The following is a 21,412-nucleotide window of genomic DNA, read 5'->3' on the forward strand; positions in this document are numbered from 1 at the left end:
CTGGTATAATATTTAGAGCTGGAATTCAACTGGTAAATCACTGACAATTTTGCTCCTGCAACCATCGATGAACTGCCCCTCCCCCCCCCCCAAGTCCAAATGAGCATAAGCACTAGCAATTTACAATGCATTGTAAAAGTCTTCACATCCTTGTACTTTTTTTTACATTCCCCTATCTTAAAAAAAATAAAAATCAAAAATCAAAACATCTTAAAGTAAGAATCTATCACAAATCTATATAAGGTCAGTTTACAAATATATATAAGTGCCTTTTCTTTGAAAAAAAAAATTTGTAGAGCCAAATGGGTGTATTCTGGTCAATCTGGGGATGGCGCTTACAATAATTTTTATTGTAGAAGCCCTACTCATGATTTATACTTACAAATTTTGGCATTTATGTGTATATACTTAATATATGTGCTCAAGGCTTTGCCCTGGCCCAGCACCATAACCTTGGTATCAGTGTTATCTGGTAGAAGAGGTAAGAATGAAATCCAGTCAGGGTGGGGGAGAGGATAGGTGAGAGAAATGTTGGTCATTATGGAGAGTGTACAGTGCTGCGTATGTCTAGCAGCACTATAGAAAAGATTAGTAGTAGTAGAGAGATGGAGAACATAAGAATTGCCATACCAGGACAGACCGAAAGATCATCAAGCCCAGTATCCTGTTTCCAACAGTGGCCACCCCAGGCCCAAAATAGCTGGATCCCAAGTAGTAAAACAGATTTTATGCTGCTTATCCTAGGAATAAGCAGTGGATTTTCCCAAGCCATCTCAATAAAGGCCTATGGACTTCTCTTTTAGGCAATTATCCAAATCTTTTTTAAACCCCGCTAAGCTAACTGATTTCACCACATTCTCCAGCAACAAATTCCAGAATTTAATTACATGTTGTGTGAAGAAATATTCTCTCTGGTTTGTTTTAACTCTACTATTTAGTATTACTACTTAGGAGAGGGGAGTTTTACAATGATGCCTGCATGACATCTTCCATGCAATTTCTATATAATATCTATAGAAACATAGAAAATGGTGGCAGAAAAGGGCCATAGCCCATCGAGTCTGCCCATTCCAAGTACCCGCCCCCCTGAATTTACTCCCTTAAAGATCCCACATGAGCATCCCATTTTCTCTTAAAATCCGTCACGCTGTTTGCCTCAATCACCTGCAGTGGGAGTCTGTTCCAATGATCTACCACTCTTTCGGTGAAGAAGTACTTTCTGGAGTCGCCATGAAACTTCCCTCCCCTGATTTTCAGCGGGTGCCCTCTGGTGGTCGAGGGTCCCACGAGATAGAAGATATCATCTTCCGACTCGATGCGACCCGTGATGTACTTGAACGTTTCAATCATGTCTCCCCTCTCTCTTCGTTCCTCAAGTGAGTACAGTCGCAATTCTTTTAGTCTTTCCTCGTATGTCAGATCCTAATATTGTGTAAGCCGCAATGATTACATTTGTGGGTTACAAGAGTTGGTATGGTATGGTAAGGCAATTACTAGGGTAAACTAAGCTTTGTATTTAGACTAAATTTATGGGCTTTTTCAATCCTGAAGCTGGTGGGTGAATGATTATAAGAGGTAGGTTATTATTAGAAAAATTGGTACCAGTTTCTGTACCCTTACTCTCTTAGGTACTTTAAACATCTAAACAAGTCACTAATACTAAGATGCATTCAGCACTCTGGTAAGAAATATGGATCTATCCAGTCTTTTTCATTCACACACCTATGATTACCTTCAAGTTAGTGAGAGTTTGAATGTGTGCACACAATTCAAAAATTCCTGGCACTCAGAAAAGAAGCTCTGTTAATTGTTATTTTAAAAACAATTGTTATATGCATTGAAATATATGATATTGCGTAAATAACAAATCCCAATAAACTTGAAACTCTGTCTCTGCAAGCTAGAGCAGTACCATCTGGAGAAGCCAAGGCGTATAAAGACGTATATCAAGGAAACCTACAGGAACCTAGTAGAGAATCTCACCTCCAGTCTGGCAAATTCTGTGCTGCCTTGGATGAGGGAGATCATCTGAAAGGAAAGCATCACTCTGGTGAGGAATAAGTGATCCTGAAGCTATAACTGCACTCCAAGGGATTCAACATCTTCTCACACAAAGAATGTGTCTCCAGAGGCTTCTGCCCAGTTAGGTCACAGTTTTAGTTGGAAATTGATCATTATCTTGTAGATGGCTGGTGGGCATGAGGATGACATGGTCACTTGTCTGCCTGATGTATAAGTGATGGAACTTGCACATCACCTAAATATGATTTTAGACAGTACTGGGGAAAAGCAAGCAACCTTGCTACATGTGGGTACCAATGACATAAGAAACTTTTAGTGTGGGAGGGAGATTCTGGAAGCTAAATTTAGGCTGTTAGGTAGAAAGTTTAAATTCAGAACCTTCAGGGTAACAGTCTCAGAAATGCTCCCAATTCCACACACTGGAATCTAAGAGGCAGGCAGAGCCTCAGAGTCTTAATATGTGGATAAAATAATTTACATTTATTATGAAAATGAGAAATATTATGGGGGAGAGCCTATTCTGAAAAAATGAGCTCCATATTAACTGAAGTGGATCCAAGCTGCTGGCACTGACATTTAAAAAAGAGATAGAACCTAAGGGAAAGTTAACAGCAGCTCAGGAGTGCATGATTTGGAGTAAGGATCTTTGAAGGGTACTATCAAAACAGGGAAACTATGGGATCCTGATAGAGAGGTTGCAATGAAGGGAAAAGTAAGCCAGGCAACTGTAAGGGAAGATAAGGCAGAAATTAAAGATGGCAAATTATTACTGTCAACTGATAAGCAGGCTGTAGATAAAAACAAAAAGCACACTTTGAAAAATCTTTATTCACATGCTGCAAGTCTAAAAAAATAAGATGGAAGCATTAGTGTATATAGGAGGAAATGAAGAAGTAGATATAAAAGTCATCTCGGAGACCTGATGGAAGGAGGATAGCCACACATTAATTATGTCACAATGATAGACCAAACAGGAAGAGGAGTTGTTAAAGGGGGAATGGAGTCACACAGAATACATATTATACAGGAAACTGACTGCAATATGGAATCTTTATACATAGAAATTCCCTGTGTGAAGGGAAAGAGAATTGTGTTGGGGGTTTGCAACCATCCACCTGGCTAAAATGAACAGTTCAAATGCTAGCAGAATTAGAAAAACTAAAATTTGGCAACACTATAATAATGGGTGATTTTAATTACTACAACAAACAAAACACCAATAGCTCAAAAAAAATGCAGGGGAAGCTCAAAATAATATCAACAAGCCATCTAATTATGATATACTTTAAATCAAAGATCTCAGTGAAAAATGCTTCATAATTAAAACTTTGGAAGCCTGCTTTTCAAAATCAATCAAAAACTCTCTTACTAGTATATTGGAAAAAGTCCACTAAAGTACCTCAATGCTCACTAGAACTGATACATAATATTGTTTTATATGAATGAGCTTTAAAGTACTTCAAACATTTGCAAATTTCCCAACAGAGGGACCTGATACACGGCACATCAGGAAATGCCTCCCTTCATTGAGCAGCTGGCTCAGTAACTAACAAGAGGGGGAATTATTTTTGATCTAATCATTCATAGAATGTAGGACTTGGTGTGAGAGGTAATTGCGTTGGGACCAATGCTCCCTCTAAGGACCGAGTTCATGTGAATAAAATTTTTTTTCGCGAACAAAGGACTAAGTTGATGTGAGCAAAAATTTTCTGTTACATTACCCTGATAGTATTATACATGCTGTATATTACAAATTAAGATTTACAAAAAAAAAAAAAAGGAAAACAAGATGATTTTTTTATTGAAAGGACTTAAAACATTTTTCAGTTAGCTCTCGGAAGCCAGCACCTCCTTCCCCAGGTCAAGACAGTAAGAAAGGAGGTTTTGGTCTCTGATAGTTGGTCAAAAATGTACTAAAATTAGTTCAATGAAAAGATTCCATCTTAATTCTATTTTTTTATTTATATTTATTAACCTATATACACATGGGTATAACACTACTTTATCTTGAATTAAAAATAAAATTAGTTTTTCTACTTTTATTTTCTGGCCACTCACTTCACTGGTCTCTGCTTTCCTCCATCTTAAGTCTCTTTCCAGGATTTTTCTGTCCTTTTCATTTCAGCTTTCTTCAATTTAATTTTTCTACTTCTATGTCCAGATTTAACTCATTCTTACTATTTAGGTTTCAAGTTCCCTCTTTTTTATGGTTTACCAGCAGCTTTCCATCTCTTTCCTTCACCCTGGCTATCCTATTTTATTTCCCCCTTATTCCCAGTCTTTAACTCTGCCCTCTTTCTCTCTCCCTTCTATAAAGGGCTCCTTTTACAAAGCTGCGCTAGCGGTTTAACGTGTGTAATAGTGCATGCTAAACCGCCGGCCGTGCTAGTCGCTACCGCCTCTTCTTGAGCAGGTGGTAGTTTTTCGGCCAGTGCGGGGGTTAGCGCGTGATGAAAAGTCACGCGCAGCTTTGTAAAAGGAGCTCATAGTGTTTGACTCCTATATCTGCCCTTTCTTTCCCCTTCCATCATCTCTATCCCAAATATCTTTTCATTTCACTCCCCTCTTCCATCCAGCATCTATCTCATCTCTTTTCCATCCAGCATCTCCAAACTCTCTCTTCCTCCTCTGTCTCTTCCCCTTCTATATGGTCTTCCCCTTTTCTCTCCCCTCTTCTATCCAGGCTTCGGTCTCCCGCCTTCTATACAGCTTATTTCACCCTCCCCTTTCCATCCAGCATCTCCCCATCCCTTCTTTTAATACTTTCATCCTCTTTGTTCTCTCCTCTCCATCTGCCCCTTATCCCCCTCACCTTCTATCCAGCATCTTCCCTTTCACTTCCCCCATTCCATCATATCCCTTCTCTCGGAACCCTCCCCATCTGCCTTCTCTCTCCCCTGATCTATCTGTTTTCCCACTTCTATACAAAATCTACCCTCTCTTCCCCACTCCAAACCATGTCCACTAGCTTCTGCCCCACCCCACTTCCACCAGTGTCTATCACCTCTCCCCAACCTTTTTCCAGCAGTGTCTACCCTCTTCTCTCCTCTAACCCACATCCACCAGCATCTGCCCTCCTCTCTTCCACCCATCCCACATCCACCAGAATCTGTTCCTTCTCTCCCCCCCACTCTACATCCACCAATGTTTGCCATCTAGCATCCCCACTACTGTTGCTGTTTTCCAGAAGCAGCAGAGGCAAACTGAAACAAACCAGCTGCTGACCTTCCCATACTTATCTACAGCTGCCGGTTTTGCTTCAGAAGAAGTGATAGTGGAGAGGGTGGGCTGGAAGCTGTAGGTATGTATGGGAAAGTCCTGCAGCCGGTTTGTTTCAGTTTGCCACTGCTGCTGCTTCAGGAATGTAGCAGCAGCGGCACAAGATGAAGAGAGGTTGGTGGTCCTGACTCCACCGGCTGTGCAGTGGGATTGGATGGCTGCGTGGCCTCCAGCTAAAAGGTGCACAGCTGTGCAGCTTAGAGAGAACATTGGTTGGAGTCACTTGACAATAATGATCATAACATGATGAAATTTGAGTTAATAACTAGAGTGAAGACACTACAGAAATTGACTGCATTGAAAGCACCCAAAATAAAATGAGAAAAATGGATTTAAAAAAGCTGAAAACCATTTGCAAAGGTTAAGAGATTAAATCAGGCATGCGTGGAGGGGCAGAATCAAAAGATAAGTCTAAGTCCATTTTGGGCCTAAATCGCAAGTTGCCCAAAGTCAGCAGTGTCTAAAGTCCATTCCCGAAAAATACGTCCAAAATATTTCTTTTTTTTGAAAATTGTCTAATTATACCTCCAGCTGTTTGATCGGCCAGACCGCTAAGTCATCTATCTTTATACCCCATTCTCATCCAAAAATTCGTCCAAGTCAAAAACACCTAGAACAAGACCTTTTGGACGTGGAAGGGGCCAGCAAAGTGACGGACTGGACACTCAGACATGGCAACACAGTAGTGGGGCATCGTACAGGACATTGTTGCAAACTTCACAAAAAGGGTGCCATATAAACATCTCACCAGAACTCCCTTATAAGTCATGATGAACCCCCAAAATACCCCCAAAACCTACTAGACCCACCTGTCTACAACCCTAATAGCCCCAGACTATTTAAGCCACCCCGCGCTAGAAACTGTTAGCGCAGTTTAATAGAAGAGGCCCTAAATGAATTCTTTCCTTTGGTTTCTACTGTGAAGAAAACCTGGAGTGAGCCATGCTCCCAAGGGAATAGTCCCTGAGCTCCTGGACTGTTAATGCAGGCTGGTTAAGCAGGTCCCCTGCAAAGCAGCTGCCTCTTGGCTACAGACTTTTCTGCCCTCAGAGTCTGTGCCCACTCACAGCCAGAGTTGTCCCATAACAGGGATCCTTCTGCAGCACCAAAAATCCTCATGACTGGATAAAAACCCAAAAGGAAAAGAAAAATAAACATGAGCAGAACAGATAGGCTCCTACCATCTCATGTGAAGAAAGGAAAGGAAAACAGGATTTACAGGACAGCCTGAAGTGATGGGAGACAGAGCATAAAAAGTAAATGAGGCTTTGTACACCAGATCTCACAATCAGATGTACACAACCCACAGGTTCAAGATTGATGTTCCTATTGCACAAGAAATAATCCCTACATGTTGGTAAATTCTACACATGCCTTTTCTCTTATTACCTTTATACTGTCTGTTTCTCATATACTGCTCTATCTTTATTCTAAATGGATATTTTTCTGACCAGGTTAAAATTATTAACCATATATATTGCTGGAGGATGTAGTCAAAGCAACACTGTGGGGTTCAAAAGAGGACTGGGCTCATCAAAAATTATTAGCCAGGTAGACTTGGGAGAGCCACTGTTCATTCCTAGAAATGAAACATGGGACGTAAATATACTTTTTAGGATCTTCAGGGCATTGAGATCTGGGATGGCTTTGGGGGGAGAAAGAGGATGCTGGAGTTGATGGATCTTGGTCTTATTCAGCATTGCATTTCTTATGAGATACTCATGGGAAAATTATGAGCTATTGCTCACAAAGAAGTCCACCGAGTCTGCAAGTGGGTAGTTCCACAATATAGGTGTCTTCTTTAGTTTATCACTGCTGTAAAGAAACATAAAGAAAAATATCCTAGTTTCCTCAGTTAAACCTTATTAATTTCAAAATATGGACTGTGCATGCTTCACATTCTCTTATTCAGCTAGGTTATGTTAAATTTCAGCATTATTAGATTTATGACATATTGCTGTTATATATTCTATTCACAAAATTGTCAACTATATAAGTCTGAGCTAAGACCAAGGAAAAAAGAAATATAAAAAAGCATGAAATGTGTTGCTAAAATTGGAATATAGAACATGTAAGGCACTATGGCTTGCTTAGAAAATAGATACACCTAGTAGAATAGGGAAAATGCATTGCATCTGCTTATTGGATATTTGGCAAAAATCTCCCTTTTACAGAAAACTTCTGACAGAAAATTATTGACTGGAACTTGTTTTCCTCCTCTATATCTCATCGTTCCCTTGTAAAAATGTGTGTGCTGCCCTAAAGAAACATTCAATTTGTGGTGGAAGGAATGATGAGCAGAAGAAGGAGGAAGAACCTGAGAGATGTTGGCTACTCTCCTAGTTTCAAGTCAATCCAGCCACAATTTTATACAGCAAAATGCAGTTTATTGCATTAATTACAGTAAGGGCTCGCTCATTGCAGCACAATTTGGTTCAAAGTTAAAAATATATGTGACATCATCTTTCTCCATCAATATTTCAGTTAAGTACAGGGTGTAGACTCTCTTGTAGTCTATACAATATATGGCTCATATGGAACAGTATTACAGTATGCACGAATCTTGAGGTAGTCTTGCCCTTTCCAAAGATCAAATTATTTAAATTATACAAAAACATAGTTGAATTCTGAGTGAGTTAGATGCTGGCCTCTGTGCAGTGCATTCCTTAGACATGATTTCATTTGTTCAAATTGAATAAGGGTTTTCAGGAATGGAGCACATGACTGCCGGTTTATGGTACAATAGCACAACATAACTTACTGCAAAACTTGTAGATAGAGAATTATAAGACCAATACAAGTTTGTGGAAGAAACATACTAGCAGCTGATGAATTCCAGTTTAACATACATATTACAGACTAAGGGGGTAGGCTGAGACTTGAGTGTGCAAGTAGATGCTTATAAGATGATCCTGGTCTAGGAATACATACATGCAAGTATGCAAATACATCTAAGTGATCCTGGAGGTAGAGAAAAATGGGTGAAGCGAGGTCAAGATGAGCACCTGTGTACATAAAAAAAATACACATATAATAACCATTTCTAACCTGTACTTATTTATTTATTCATTTTTATACCCTGTCCTCCCCAGGAACCCAGAACGGGTTACAAAGATACATACATGAAGTTTTCAGGAACAGAGATATGAACACAACAGAGTCAATAACATACTACAGGATCAAGACACAAAGCTATACAACTTATAGAGAATGTGACTGAGAACACATGCTTTGCAGAATCTAAGAAAATGAAACCAGAGTCACAAATGGGTATTAACATATCTGCAGTGAACGGTAGAAGAACTTGTTAGCAGGCACAGGTATTCTGAAGTAAGGTAGTCCAAGCAAGGTCTGTTAAAGTTTGAGACCAGAATTGATCCTGTCCATGAAAAGAAGCGTCTTTACTGCTTTCCGTTAGGGCTGTAGGTTATCAATTGCCCTAATGCACTGTTCTTCAACCGCCGGTCCGCGGACCAGTGCTGGTCCGCAGAAAATTCCTGCCGGTCTGCGCAGGACCGGCAAGATTGACATCTGCAATTTCCTGCCGGTCCGCGCAGGGCCGGCAAGATCGACGAGCTGAAGTTCACGTAGGGCCGGAGAAATCATGGGGAGCCTCCAACAGTGGCTTTCTCCCCTCCCAGCAGCTCTCCTTACTTACCAGTGCAGTGATTCAGGAAGGCAGCCTTGGGGCTTTTGCTGAGTCGTGGCCGACTCTGATAATGCAACTTCCTCTTTCCTCAGAGGCGGCGCGACCCATCAAAGGACCCGAGGCTGCCTTCCTGAATTGCTGCGCTGGCAAGTAAGGAGAGCTGCTGGGAGGGGAGAAAGCCACTGTTAGAGGCTGGGAAGCTGCTGAGCAGGGGAAAAAAAGGGACAGCTGCTAGTGGACCTGGAGAGGGAGAAGGAGAGATGCTGCTGGGAGGGGAGGAGGGAAAGGAGTCTGGGAAGTTGCTGGGCAAGGGGAAAAAAGGGACAGCTGCTACTGGACCTGGAGAGGGAGAAGGAGAGATGCTGCTGAGAAGGGAGGAGGGAAAGGGAAGAGAGTTACTGCTGGACAGGAGGAGGAGGGAAGGAAGAAGGAAAAAGGAAGGAAACAGCTGGCAGGGAGATTAGAGGAGGGGAAGGGGGGGAGACAGGAATGAGATGGGAGGGGGAGGTCAGCAGAGAAATAGAGAGGGACAAAGATGCTAGATCTGGTGTAGGAGAGATAAAAATGAAGAGATCAGTGAAGCTGGAATGAATCATGTAAAAAGGAGAGAGGGGTCACAGGCTGGATGGAAAGGGGAGAGGGGCATAGAAAGAAGACAAATACCATATGGAAGTGGGAGAGGTCAGACAGTAGATGGAAGGGACAGATGCTGGACTGAAGAGACAGAGAGGGCAGACGCTGGAAGAAAAAGAGTGAAAAGAAGATGAAAGCAGAAACCAGAGACAACAAAAGGTAGAAACAAATAATTTTATTTCTATTTTATGATTTGAAATATATATCCTACTAGAGCTGGTGTTAGACATAACTGGGGACTGCAAAGTCCAGGCAGTGGCTTAGGGCTCTCTCTGACCAGGAAGGCAGTTGCCCTTGTTGCACTCCCCTAACCCTATTCCTGCTATGTGTGACTGCGGTGTTCTGTTAGCATGATATTTCTGTGTAGCATTCTGTAATAATTTGGCTTATTCAGTTTTCTTGATAGTAGAGGGGATATATGTGAAGGGGAGGGGTGACAGGGGTTTTGTTGATCCTTGCTCTGTATTATTTGTATTTATAAAATGATAATTGTACAGAATATTGTTTCTTTTTATCTAATATAATAAAACGCTAGGCCGCGCATGTGCACTCCCATCGCGTGGGTCCGTTTTCCGTGAGCTGTAGCGACCCATAGGAAGTGCGCATGCACGGCTTATGGTTCTTTGAAAGACGCAGCGGTGGCTACTCTCACGATCCCCGCCTGCGTTGGCAAGGCAGATGTCGGCCGCGGCGGCTGTCGGCGGCTGCAGGCCGCGGAAGCTATAGCCCGCCGCGGCCGAGCACGGAGACGGGCCAAAGTTTTTTTCAACTTCTCAAAGATGCTGCAGCGGCTCCTCTCACGAGCCGCTCCTGCGTCGGAGAAGGCGGTGATCGTGAGAGGAGCCGCCGGGAAGTTACACTGCTGGGGGCTCGGGCTGTTAGGTCCGTGCGGGCTCCTCTCGCGGTAAATAGAGGGAGAGGGAATGCTGCGGCTGCTGGACAGGGAAGTAGGGAAGGAGATAGGAAGAAAGACACAGGGATAGGGGCAGGGAGAGAAACAGAAAGACAGAAAAGGGGGCCAGGGAGGGAGAGAGACAGAAAGAAAGACAGCGGGAGGAAGAGAGACAGAAAGAAAAAGACAGGGACAGGGAGAGACACAGAAAGACAGACAGACAAAGGGGGCCAGGGACAGAGACAAACAGAAAGAAAGACAGCAGGACAGAGAGAGAGATGGAAATAAAGACAGACAGACAGACAGACATATATTCTAGCACCCGTTAATGTAACGGGCTAAAATACTAGTACTTTAATAAAATACATTCAATATAAAATCATAACTGAGGCTTGTGCGGATGGGATCAGATGGTTTGCGAGGACCGAGCTCGCGGAGACGGTGCGTAAATGGTGTTTTTAAATTTCAGTCCTAGTAGTTTGCCTGTCCACATAATATTTTTTTTTCCTGCCGGTCCATAGGTGTAAAAAGGTTGAAGAACACTGCCCTAATGGCAGGAGGGAGTTGATTCCATAATTTAGGTATGCTATAGGAATATGATCGCTTTTGGATCGTCTCCCAGTGGAGGCTGTTTGCTGGAGGGTTGGAAAGTCTAAGTTCCCGTTGTGAACAGAGGGACCACTGAGAGTGGTATATTGGGAGTTTCCTCACTACATAGTCAGGTGTCATTTCATGGAAGCGTTTAAACGCTAATTCTAGTTGTTTGAAGATATTGGGAGCCAGTGGACCTGGATCAGTGCTGGGGAGATATGGTCGAATGGGCCAAGGTTTTTTAGGAGTCGCACTGCAGCATTTTGGACTCTTTGTAGATGGTTCTGTTCTTTGGCGGTTAGAGTGGTTTAAAGACCATTGCAATAGTCTAGGTGGGATTGAACAAAGGCATATAACAATTGGGTTAAGTTAGAATCAGTGAAGTAACGGTGGATGGGTTTTAGTTGCCGTACATAGTAGGAGGAGGATCCTACCTTGAAGATTTATGTTGAAAGAGTCAGTGTCCAGTAAAATGCCCAAGTTGGACACTTGGTCTCATGGTGATGTTGTCCCAGGAGATGCAAGGACGAGAGGCAAAGCACGAATCACAGCAAATCCATTAAAGTTTGGTCTTGGATGGGTTCAGTTGAAGTTTGTTAGCTGTCATCCATGCTTTAATCTCTACTAGGCAGGTTTGTAGGGTCTCTAGTTGTGAGGACCATGCCTGTGCCTTGCCCAGAGGGGTGTAGAGTTGTATATTGTCAGCAAAGGAGTGTATGTTGATTCCATGCTTCTTTGCAATATCAAGTGCTGGTCTGATGTTGATGTTGAATAGGTGGGGATAAAAGCACACCTTGGGGTACTCTGTTATTTGCGGTTCTTGGTTTAAAGAGTACAGAGTTCGCCAGGACGTGTAGTTGTATTTGGTCCAAGTAGGATGAGAACCAGGAAAGTGCTGTTTTCTTGATCCCAATCTCAGATAATCTGGATAGTAGGATCTCATGGTCAAGCATGTCAAAGGCTGCACTCAAATCCAGTTGGATGAGAAGTACATCCTGACCTTTGTCCATGTAGCTCCAGCAGTCATCTATTAAATCTAGAAGTACTGTTTCGGTGCTGTGATAGCTCCTGAATCCAGATTGGTGAGTGGAGAGGTCATTCTGGTTCTTGATGAATGTAGTTATTTGCTGGAGCACTGTTTTTTCTAGGAGCTTTGATGCGAAGGGAAGATTGGAAACTGGCCTATAGTTGCTTGGTATATCTGGATCTAGGGAGGGTTTCTTCAGCAGTGGTTTGATCACTGCAGCTTTCCAGGGTTTGACGATACGTGTTTAAAAAAGATGAGCGGGTTAAATAGGGCTTTCCTTGAGAAAGCCTGACTGTGAAACATGTCGAAAGGTGCCCCCCACTGACAAAGTTAAGTGCATTTAAGTTAAATGTTTAAGTAATGACAATAATATAAAAGATCTTGATAAAGTTTTAAAATTTGGGCATTTTGATAACAATAATAACAAAAAAAGTATTAGAGACCGATGAAGAAGTGAGTGCCGTTTGTGTTAAATCTACTACTTAGTAGCTTCATCACATGCCCCCTAGTCCTAGTATTTTTGAAGAGAACAAGCGATTCACATTTACCCTTTCCACTCCACTCATTATTTTATAAACGTCTATCATATCACCCCTGAACCGTCTTCTCCAAGCTGAAGAGCCCTAGCCACTTTAGCCTTTCTTCATAGGGAAGTCATTCCATCCCTTTTATCATTTTCATTGCCCTTCTCTGAACCTTTTCTAATTCCACTATATCTTTTTTGAGATACGGCGATCAGAACTACATACAGTATTCAAGGTGCGGCCGTATCATAGAGCGATACAAGGGCATTATAACATTTTTATCTTTGTTTTCCATTTCTTTTCTAACAATTCCTAACATTATATTTGCTTTCTTAGCTGGCACACATTGAGCTGAGGGTTTCAACATATCCTCAACAATGACACCTGGATCCATTCCACTTAGGATTTTGTAGACCTCAATCATCCTCCCTCAGCCATTTATTTAGCCTTTCCTCATATTTATACGTTAAATAGCACCAGCCCAGTACAGAACCCAGTGACACTCCACTATTTACCCTCCTCCATTGAGAAAAAAGGCCATTTAACCCTATCTGTTTTCTGTCCAATAACTATTCCATAACAGAAAACTGCAATCCCATGACTTTTCAATTTTCTCAGGAGTCTCTCATGAGGAACTTGGTTGAAAGCCTTCTGAAAATTTAGATACCCTAAACCTTTATCCACATGTGAATTTACAACTTCAAAGAAATGAAGCAAATTGGTGAGGCAAGTCTTCCCTTGGCTGAATCCTTAATGGCGGCAATTCTATAAAGGCGACCAAAATTTAGGTGCCAGATTTCCATGGGTAGTAAGCCTATTCTAAAAGAATACTTACATGTATAAAGGTGTTTTTTGTTTTTAATAGAACACTAGTATAAAACGGTATTGGTGTACCTAAATATAGGCACACACATGTATAGTATGGCAAGTCTCTAGGTACATCTAAATATGGCATTTATGCATATAACTTACAACATTCTAGAAGCTGCCCACCTAAATGTTGGCCCTGCCTATGATACGACTATGCTCCTCCCTTAATCCCCTTTGCAATTATGTACCAAGTCATTTTAGCATGTAATTACCAGAAGTTAGGCTCGAATGCTATTTATGGTGCTTAAATTTAGGCAGTCTGTTACTGAATGAGGAGATAAAACTATCCCAAATACTGGCATGAAACTCCCGGGGTTCTGATACCACTCTGCTGCCTATAGTCTCTTATCTCTGCTCCTCTCTTAATGCTCATTCTAAAATTGCTTATATACCATGAAACCACATACCATCAAGGGGATTTCAGATGACTCTATGGCCCTCTTTTACTAAGGTGCGCTAACCGATTAGTGCACGCTAAACGCTAACGCGTGCATGTTAGTCTATGGATGCGTTAGTGTTTAGCGCATGCTAATTCGATTAGAATGTGCTAATCGGTTGGTGCACCTTAGTAAAAGAGGGGGTATATTTTCATGTGCCTTTTTAATTTTGTGTTGTAAAGATCACCTATTTTTGTATAAAGTGAGGGGGGTACATTATTTTAAAATGATATAATCAAATGTAAGAACTCAAGTGTTTTGATTTTAAGTTATGAAATGAATAAAGATTAAAAAAAAAAAATCACCTATTTTGAAACTTACTATCTTAAAAGAACAAATTCCAGATCTTCAGGTTAAGCGTCTAGTTATAATATAAGCCTGATATGGAGAAGCTGCTGTAGAACTGGCATCTGATGTTGAGGGAAATTGAGAATTTAAACACTTTTTAGAGTGCAGCAATGATTATGATCAAACTCCATCAAGCTTAATATTTTGTCTCTGAGAGTGGCCAGTACACATCACAAGTACCACAAAATAAATCTATTTCTTATAGACCATTTCCAGGGATAAGTTAGGCTCTCATATCCAGCTGGTTAATCTTTTTCTTCATTTTTTTATGGACTTTTCCTCCATGAATTTTCCAAACGTTTTTTAACCCCCACTATGTTAATTGCTTTCACCATATACTTTAGCAAGATATTACACAGCTTAATCAATGCTCTGCCTGAAAAAAATGTTCTACAATTTTAAGGAGTGTCCTCTTGGATCTTAGAAGTATCTGAAAAATTAAACAACCGTTTCCTATTTAACTTCCTTACACTTGATTTTATAAACTTAAAAACAAAACAAAAAATGACAACAGATCATGATCACACAGCCTATCCAGACTGCCTACCTATACCATCTACTAAGCCCTACAATCCCTTCCTCTTCCTAAGAAATTCTCCTTGTTCCATGCTTTTTGAATTCAGATACTGTTCTCTAGGAAGGTGTTGCACGGAGCCACCATTCTACTCTTTTCATCCTCATCTCAAGACCCAATTCCAGAGTTTCAACTGAAAGAAGTCGGCCTCCACTGAATTTATACCGTGGAAATATTTAAATGACTGTCATGGCTCTCTTCTTTTGCCTTTGAAAGATAAGACATTTAGGCCCTGATTCTATAAACGGTGTCTAACTCCACCCTGAATCTGCCCATAACCATGCCTATTTGCCAGCAGGCACCTCAGTTAATTGTTTTAAAATTGGGTTTTAACAGCACTTTCAATTATCAGCACTGATTAAGCCAATTACAAAAGTTAAGTTAAGCGCCTAGACCAGCGTATTTAGTTTTGTCGGTATGTCTATTTTTTTAATTGTGTGTTGTTGTTTTTAAATTGTATGTTGATTATATGTTTATTTTATATTTTATTGTAATTCGCTTAGTAAATTATGAATAAGCGATTCATCAAATTTATAATAAACTTAGAAACTTGGAAACTTAGGTGTCTAACTGTAGGCATCTTTTATAGAATCAATGCCGTAGAGTCTTTAGTATGTCCTCATATGCTTTATCACTAACATTACTGATCTCTCTCGAAGGCATCCTCTGGACTAAGTCCATCCTGTGCACATTCCTCTGAAGGTATGATCTCCAGAATTGCACTATCACCTCCATTTTCCTGATGGCCATTCCTTTTACTAAACATCAAAGTGTCCTTATGGCCTTTACTATCAACCTTTCTACCTGTTTTGTCACCTTAAGATCTTCAGATCAGCTCTAGGTCCCACTCTTCTTTGGTGCCCAGAATTACTCCAACCTCTATATTGTATAGCTCCCTTGGATTTTTGAATCCCTAAATGCATGGCTGCCATTTTTAGCACTAAGTCTTAAGTAACATGCTTTAGACCATTCATCAAGCTTTCCTAGATGTCTCCTCATGCCATCCACATCTTTCAGGGTATATTTCCTGCAGATTTTGGCATTATCCAAAAAGAGGTAAATCTTTCCCAATCCTCTTCCACAGAATCATGCACAAAAACATTAAAAAGGAGAGGAAGTTGTCCTGCTGTGGAGACCAAGCTGCCTTAATGACGGATTTTAAATTACTCCCTATTATTTTTCTCTCTTTTTATTGTACTTGTTTTTGTTATTATTTATTGATTGATTGATCTGTCCAGTTTATGAGAAAATCTTATTAATATTTTATTTATCTATTTACTTTTCCCTATGCTCCGATTCTCTTTTTGCTCTTATTCTTCTCTTTTTTTCAATATGAACTCAAGATTGTCTGCTATTTTTTCTCTTATTTGTACAAAGTTCTCATTATTATCATTATTTAATATAATTCAGAATGTAAACCGCTGAGGTCTGTAATATGGTGATGTGGTATAACAAATGATAATAAACATAAACATAAATACTTCTAAAAAAAAGGAAAGGGCCAATGAGTGATCCATGTAGAAAATCAATGTTAACATCCCTCAAAATGATCGCCATTTACCACTATTTTTTGGTGCTTCCCACTTAACCAATTTCTGAACCAGGAAGTCACTTTATGAACTGCCTGGGTCAGAAATACCAAAGACGCTCAGTTTGTTTATGAGTCATCTATGCAGTATTGTTATATATTTTGCTGAAATCTAAGCACACTACATCTTGCATTCTCTCCAGATCCAACTCTCAGGCCATTTTGTCAACGAAATTGACCTGATTTGTCTAACAAATCCTCAAATCCACTAGATTCCAGAATGGCACAATCCATCGATTTAGCACCATTTCCATTCATTTACACATGACACAGATCAAACTAGCCAGCCTATCCTGCAGTACCTTTTCAGTTTTCTAAACTTCTATCATAACTACTCTCAATCATCTTTTCAAATGAAAGTACACTAAACTGTTTAAACTTTCTTCATAAGGACAGTGCTACATACCCTTTATCATATTTGTATCTTTTCTCTGAAGCTAGTTATATTTTTAGTAACATAGTAGATGACGGCAGATAAAGACCCGAATGGTCCATCCAGTCTGCCCAACCTGATTCAATTTAAATTTTTTTTTTTTTAATTTTTTCTTCTTAGCTATTTCTGGGCAAGAATCCAAAGCTTTACCCGGTACTGTGCTTGGGTACCAACTGCCAAAATCTCTGTTAAGACTTACTCTAGCCCATCTACACCCTCCCAGCCATTGAAGCCCTCCCCTGCCCATCCTCCATCAAACGGCCATACACAGACACAGACCGTGCAAGTCTGCCCAGTAACTGGCCTAGTTCAATATTTAATATTATTTTCTGATTCTAAATCTTCTGTGTTCATCCCACGCTTCTTTGAACTCAGTCACAGTTTTACTCTCCACCACCTCTCTCGGGAGCGCATTCCAGGCATCCACCACCCTCTCCGTAAAGTAGAATTTCCTAACATTGCCCCTGAATCTACCACCCCTCAACCTCAAATTATGTCCTCTGGTTTTACCATTTTCCTTTCTCTAGAAAAGATTTTGTTCTACGTTAATACCCTTCAAGTATTTGAACGTCTGAATCATATCCCCCCGTCTCTCCTTTCCTCTAGGGTATACATATTCAGGGCCTGGGACTTTTATACTATTTTTCTGTGGTACAACCAAAATACCTTTTTTGAGATGGAATCAACCAGGACTGCATAGAACCCAAGGTGAAGTCACACCAAGGAGAGTGTGGCGTAGTGGTTAGAGCTACAGCCTCAGCACCCTGAGGTTGTGGGTTCAAGCCCCACACTGCTCCCTGTGACCTCCACTGCCCCAGGTACAATAGTGAGCCCACCAGGAAAGACAGGGAAAATGCAAGAAGTATCTGTATGTAAACTATTTTGAGTATGGTTGTAAAATTACAAAAAAGCGGTATAAAAGTCCCAGTCCCTTTAATGATATTCTCAATTTTGTTCTCTGTAACTCACGCTGTCAACACAACACATTCTTATCGTACAACCTAGTCATAGAGAAATATTTTGATTTATGTACACTAACCTATAATGAATATTTGTGTGAGGAACTAGTCTGTGCTGTTCTAATCTGGGCAAATTTAGGTTTGCAGTAATTTAGAGAGGAGATAACAGTTCAGCCTGAAGCCAACTTTCCCCCAGTCCAAAGACAACAGACTGCATTGAAATATCAACCATTTATTTTAATCAGTACAATAAAATAGACTCATTCATCAGCAAATGTGATCTTTTTGCCTTGAAATACTGTAATTTGAGAAAGCTGTTCCTTGCGTCTCCTGCTTGCTTCCCAGGAAGGATGGAGCGGCTGCTCTCTTCTGCACTCCTGCTTTACAACCATTCCTTTACTGGGCTGTTGCTTTGTAATCTGTGGTTTGTGCTGCTGGAGAGAAGCTGGCCAGAAACAAAGATGAACTGTTATTTTGTGAATACACTGAAACTCATGACCGACTTCCCTTTGTATGCCTTAATTACAATCATTAGAAGTTTGGGGGTAATTCTATAAGGAGCTACCCAAATCTAGATATTGAGAATACATGTAAATGGTGGTATTCACTTCTCCCTCCATATTTGCTGTGATAGGGGATTAACAGAACCGCAAATACTGAAAAACCGCAAATAACTTTTTAATGTTATTTGCTGTTTTCTATTAAAAACCATTGTGAATATGCCATCTCGAAGCTGGGACATTAGATCATTTACTATTCTATTGTCCATTGATACTTAGTTTTTAGAAATCCATTTGGGGCCAAGTGAATAATCTACTGGAAAATCCGGTGGCATTACCATATGACACTGTGTTATTTGGTATTTCCATGAGAGCCAAGAGTCAAATCTCTTCTAATAATAATAATAATATGCTCATCATGACAGGGGTTGCCATACAGCAAATTATGAAAAATTGGAAAAATTGGGATTGGCTGAATTATAATTTTGGGTGGAATTCATTATGCCAAATTTTTAAAATGGAACAGGTAATAGCCATACAGCAGGGGCATTTTAAGAAATTTAGGGATGTTTGGGAGCCATTAACAAAATATTGTACAGAATGAATATTATTTTCTCCCTTTGTTCATACACGTCTAGGATGGGGAAGGAGGGAGGGAATATTTTATGATTTATTATGCTTAAGTACAATTGTTGGATATAAGGGGGGAGGGATATTTGATGTGAGTTAATTTTGATGGTACATTAAGTGATGCTAAAGTATAAAATGATTGTATCTTATGTTACACTTGTTGAAAGTTTTAAAAATGAATAAAGATTTAACCTCTCCCCCCCCAAAAAAAACACACCACATTGTGAATATGGTGAAACCGCGAATAACATGGTGGAAGACCTGGCCTGTTTCTGAAGGAGTGGCAAAACACAGTGAACAAAGTGCTGGGATTCAGCGATTTTCTCTATAAACGCTTGTAATCAGCGATTTCTCTATGCAAGATGATGTAATTTGGGGGGGGGGGGAAGGAGCCAACAAGCTAAAAACCGTGAATAATCGAAACCACGAATGCTGAAACCGCGAATACGGAGGGAGAGGTGTAATCACATGTGCATGTATGTGGCCACATACCAGACTATTTTCCAGCTATGTACTATTCTATACATACATGTGATTATTTGAAGGTGCATACTTTGAAGGTCAGCATTCACATGGGCAGGACACACATTATAAAATATAAAACAAGCAATCTCAACCAATCTGAGTGCAAGCATTTACATTAGATCTGTCTGATGTAAAATATATCAATAAATGGCTCTAGTATCTTAACTTATATATCAGTCCAAATAATGAAGTAGTGTACTACCAAGCAAGGACTAGATATTCAAAACCTCTTAAAAAATTCTTCAATAACTGTATGTGGAAGCCTCAGTCCCACCACTCCACCGCTTTACAGTTTGCGGGGAGATTTACGTGGTAACCTTCATCATTGGCTATTCCGCATTCGTAAATATTTTAAGCATTAATAATTTTAAATATATTTCAATGTGCGTTTAAAGTTCTATGTACCATTCTCTTTTTATTTACTTATTTATAATACTGTGTACTTATCTCTGCGTCCACCAACCTGGGAGCCAGACCCGACATGTTTCGCGTATTTACGCTTTATCAAGGGTCTCCCGAGGTAGCCGCTGTCATCCGACTTCAAATACAAAACTTGTGCAAGCTTGATGTAAAATATAGGCATAAATTTAATCTGTCTAGCTAATAATCTACAAAGAAAATAAACACGTGGAGGAGCATAAGAAATGTTTAAATCCTTTTTGGCCTAACTCACAAGTCGTCCAAAGTCAGACACGGGAAAAGGTCCATTTTCAAAAAATACATCCAGCATATATTTTTTTGAAAATTGTCCAACTGTACGTCCAGCCGTCTGATCGTCCAGACCGCCAAGTCGTCATCTTAATACCCCATTTTCGTCCAAAAATTTGTCCAAGTCAAAAACACCTAGAAAAAGACCTTTTGGATGTGGGAGGGGCCAGAAAAGTATGGGACTTGGCTTATATCATTGCCTCCTTTGTCAAATGCAGCTTAATTATTTACTTCTGTATTATTTCTTCAGAAAAACTAAAAGACCACATGGTTTCTTTTTTATCATTTTTTAATGCAGTGTCTCTAGCATGCCCCGAAGGGACCCGTTTCGCCCATAAGGGCTTTCTCAAGGGTTCATAGAGGAGCTCTTTACTAGCGTCCTTCCTCGTTTGGGGCTAGAGAAAAACAAAACAAAAAAAACCCAAAACAGTTTTTTTTTCTAACCCCAAACAAGGAAGGACGCTAGTAAAGAGCTCCTCTATGAACCCTTGAGAAAGCCCTTATGGGCGAAACGGGTCCCGTCGGGGCATGCTAGAGCCACTGCATTAAAAAACTTTAAGTAAAAAAGAAACCATGCGGTCTTTTAGTTTTTCTGAAGAAATAATACAGAAGTAAATAATTAAGCTGCATTTGACAAAGGAGGCAATGATATAAGCCAAGTCAAAACATCTGCACTGGATTTGTGTATTGATGTAAATGACTTTGGGAACCTTGTTGCCATCCTATATTTTGATCCTGTGAGTGAGGATTGCTGCGTTGTGGCATGAGGCTTCCCCTGCCAGCATTGCACATGTGTGAGTCGTTCTCACAGTGATCAATTGGATGAGATAGACGAGGATTACGATGAACCTCTGCGCAAATCTTTTGCGTGCAAAATTTTTAGTTCATCAATAGCTCTTCTAGAATTGGCCAAAAATCGGATTGGAGCAGACTCATGCGGTCTTACCGATCCTGTTTAGTGCATCTAGCTCTTAGATTGCAATGCTCTCTTTGAGTCGCAGAAATCCTTACTGTACCTGAATGTCTCTTGCCTTCAGCTCAAATCCAGAAAGGCAAGTGAGTAAATCTAAAAACCAAAACCTAACACATGAAGAATAATTTTATAAAAGGTCAGCTAGGATGAGAGGTCAAGCAGGTGCCTATACATCTTTATAAAATCACTCCATAAAAGCTACAGATATTGCAGTTATAATGGAGCCTCAGAAGCTGGTGTTAATGTACAA

The 21,412-nt window shown here is 40.3% G+C and overlaps 1 protein-coding gene across 4 annotated transcripts in view; it reads right to left on the reverse strand.

Moving 5' to 3' along the window:
- Nucleotides 1-18,042: 18,042 nt before the first annotated feature.
- Nucleotides 18,043-21,412, reverse strand: part of SRFBP1 (serum response factor binding protein 1) — a 142,226-nt gene continuing 138,856 nt past the window's right edge. For all 4 annotated transcript variants that reach the window (XM_033929027.1, XM_033929028.1, XM_033929026.1 and 1 more), the window contains one exon: nucleotides 18,043-18,271. In XM_033929027.1, the coding sequence (XP_033784918.1) occupies nucleotides 18,087-18,271 (185 nt within the window). In that variant the 3' untranslated portion in view covers nucleotides 18,043-18,086. The remainder of the gene's footprint in view (nucleotides 18,272-21,412) is intronic.

Source organism: Geotrypetes seraphini, chromosome 1 (genome assembly GCF_902459505.1).
Source record: "Geotrypetes seraphini chromosome 1, aGeoSer1.1, whole genome shotgun sequence".
NCBI lineage: Eukaryota > Metazoa > Chordata > Amphibia > Gymnophiona > Dermophiidae > Geotrypetes > Geotrypetes seraphini.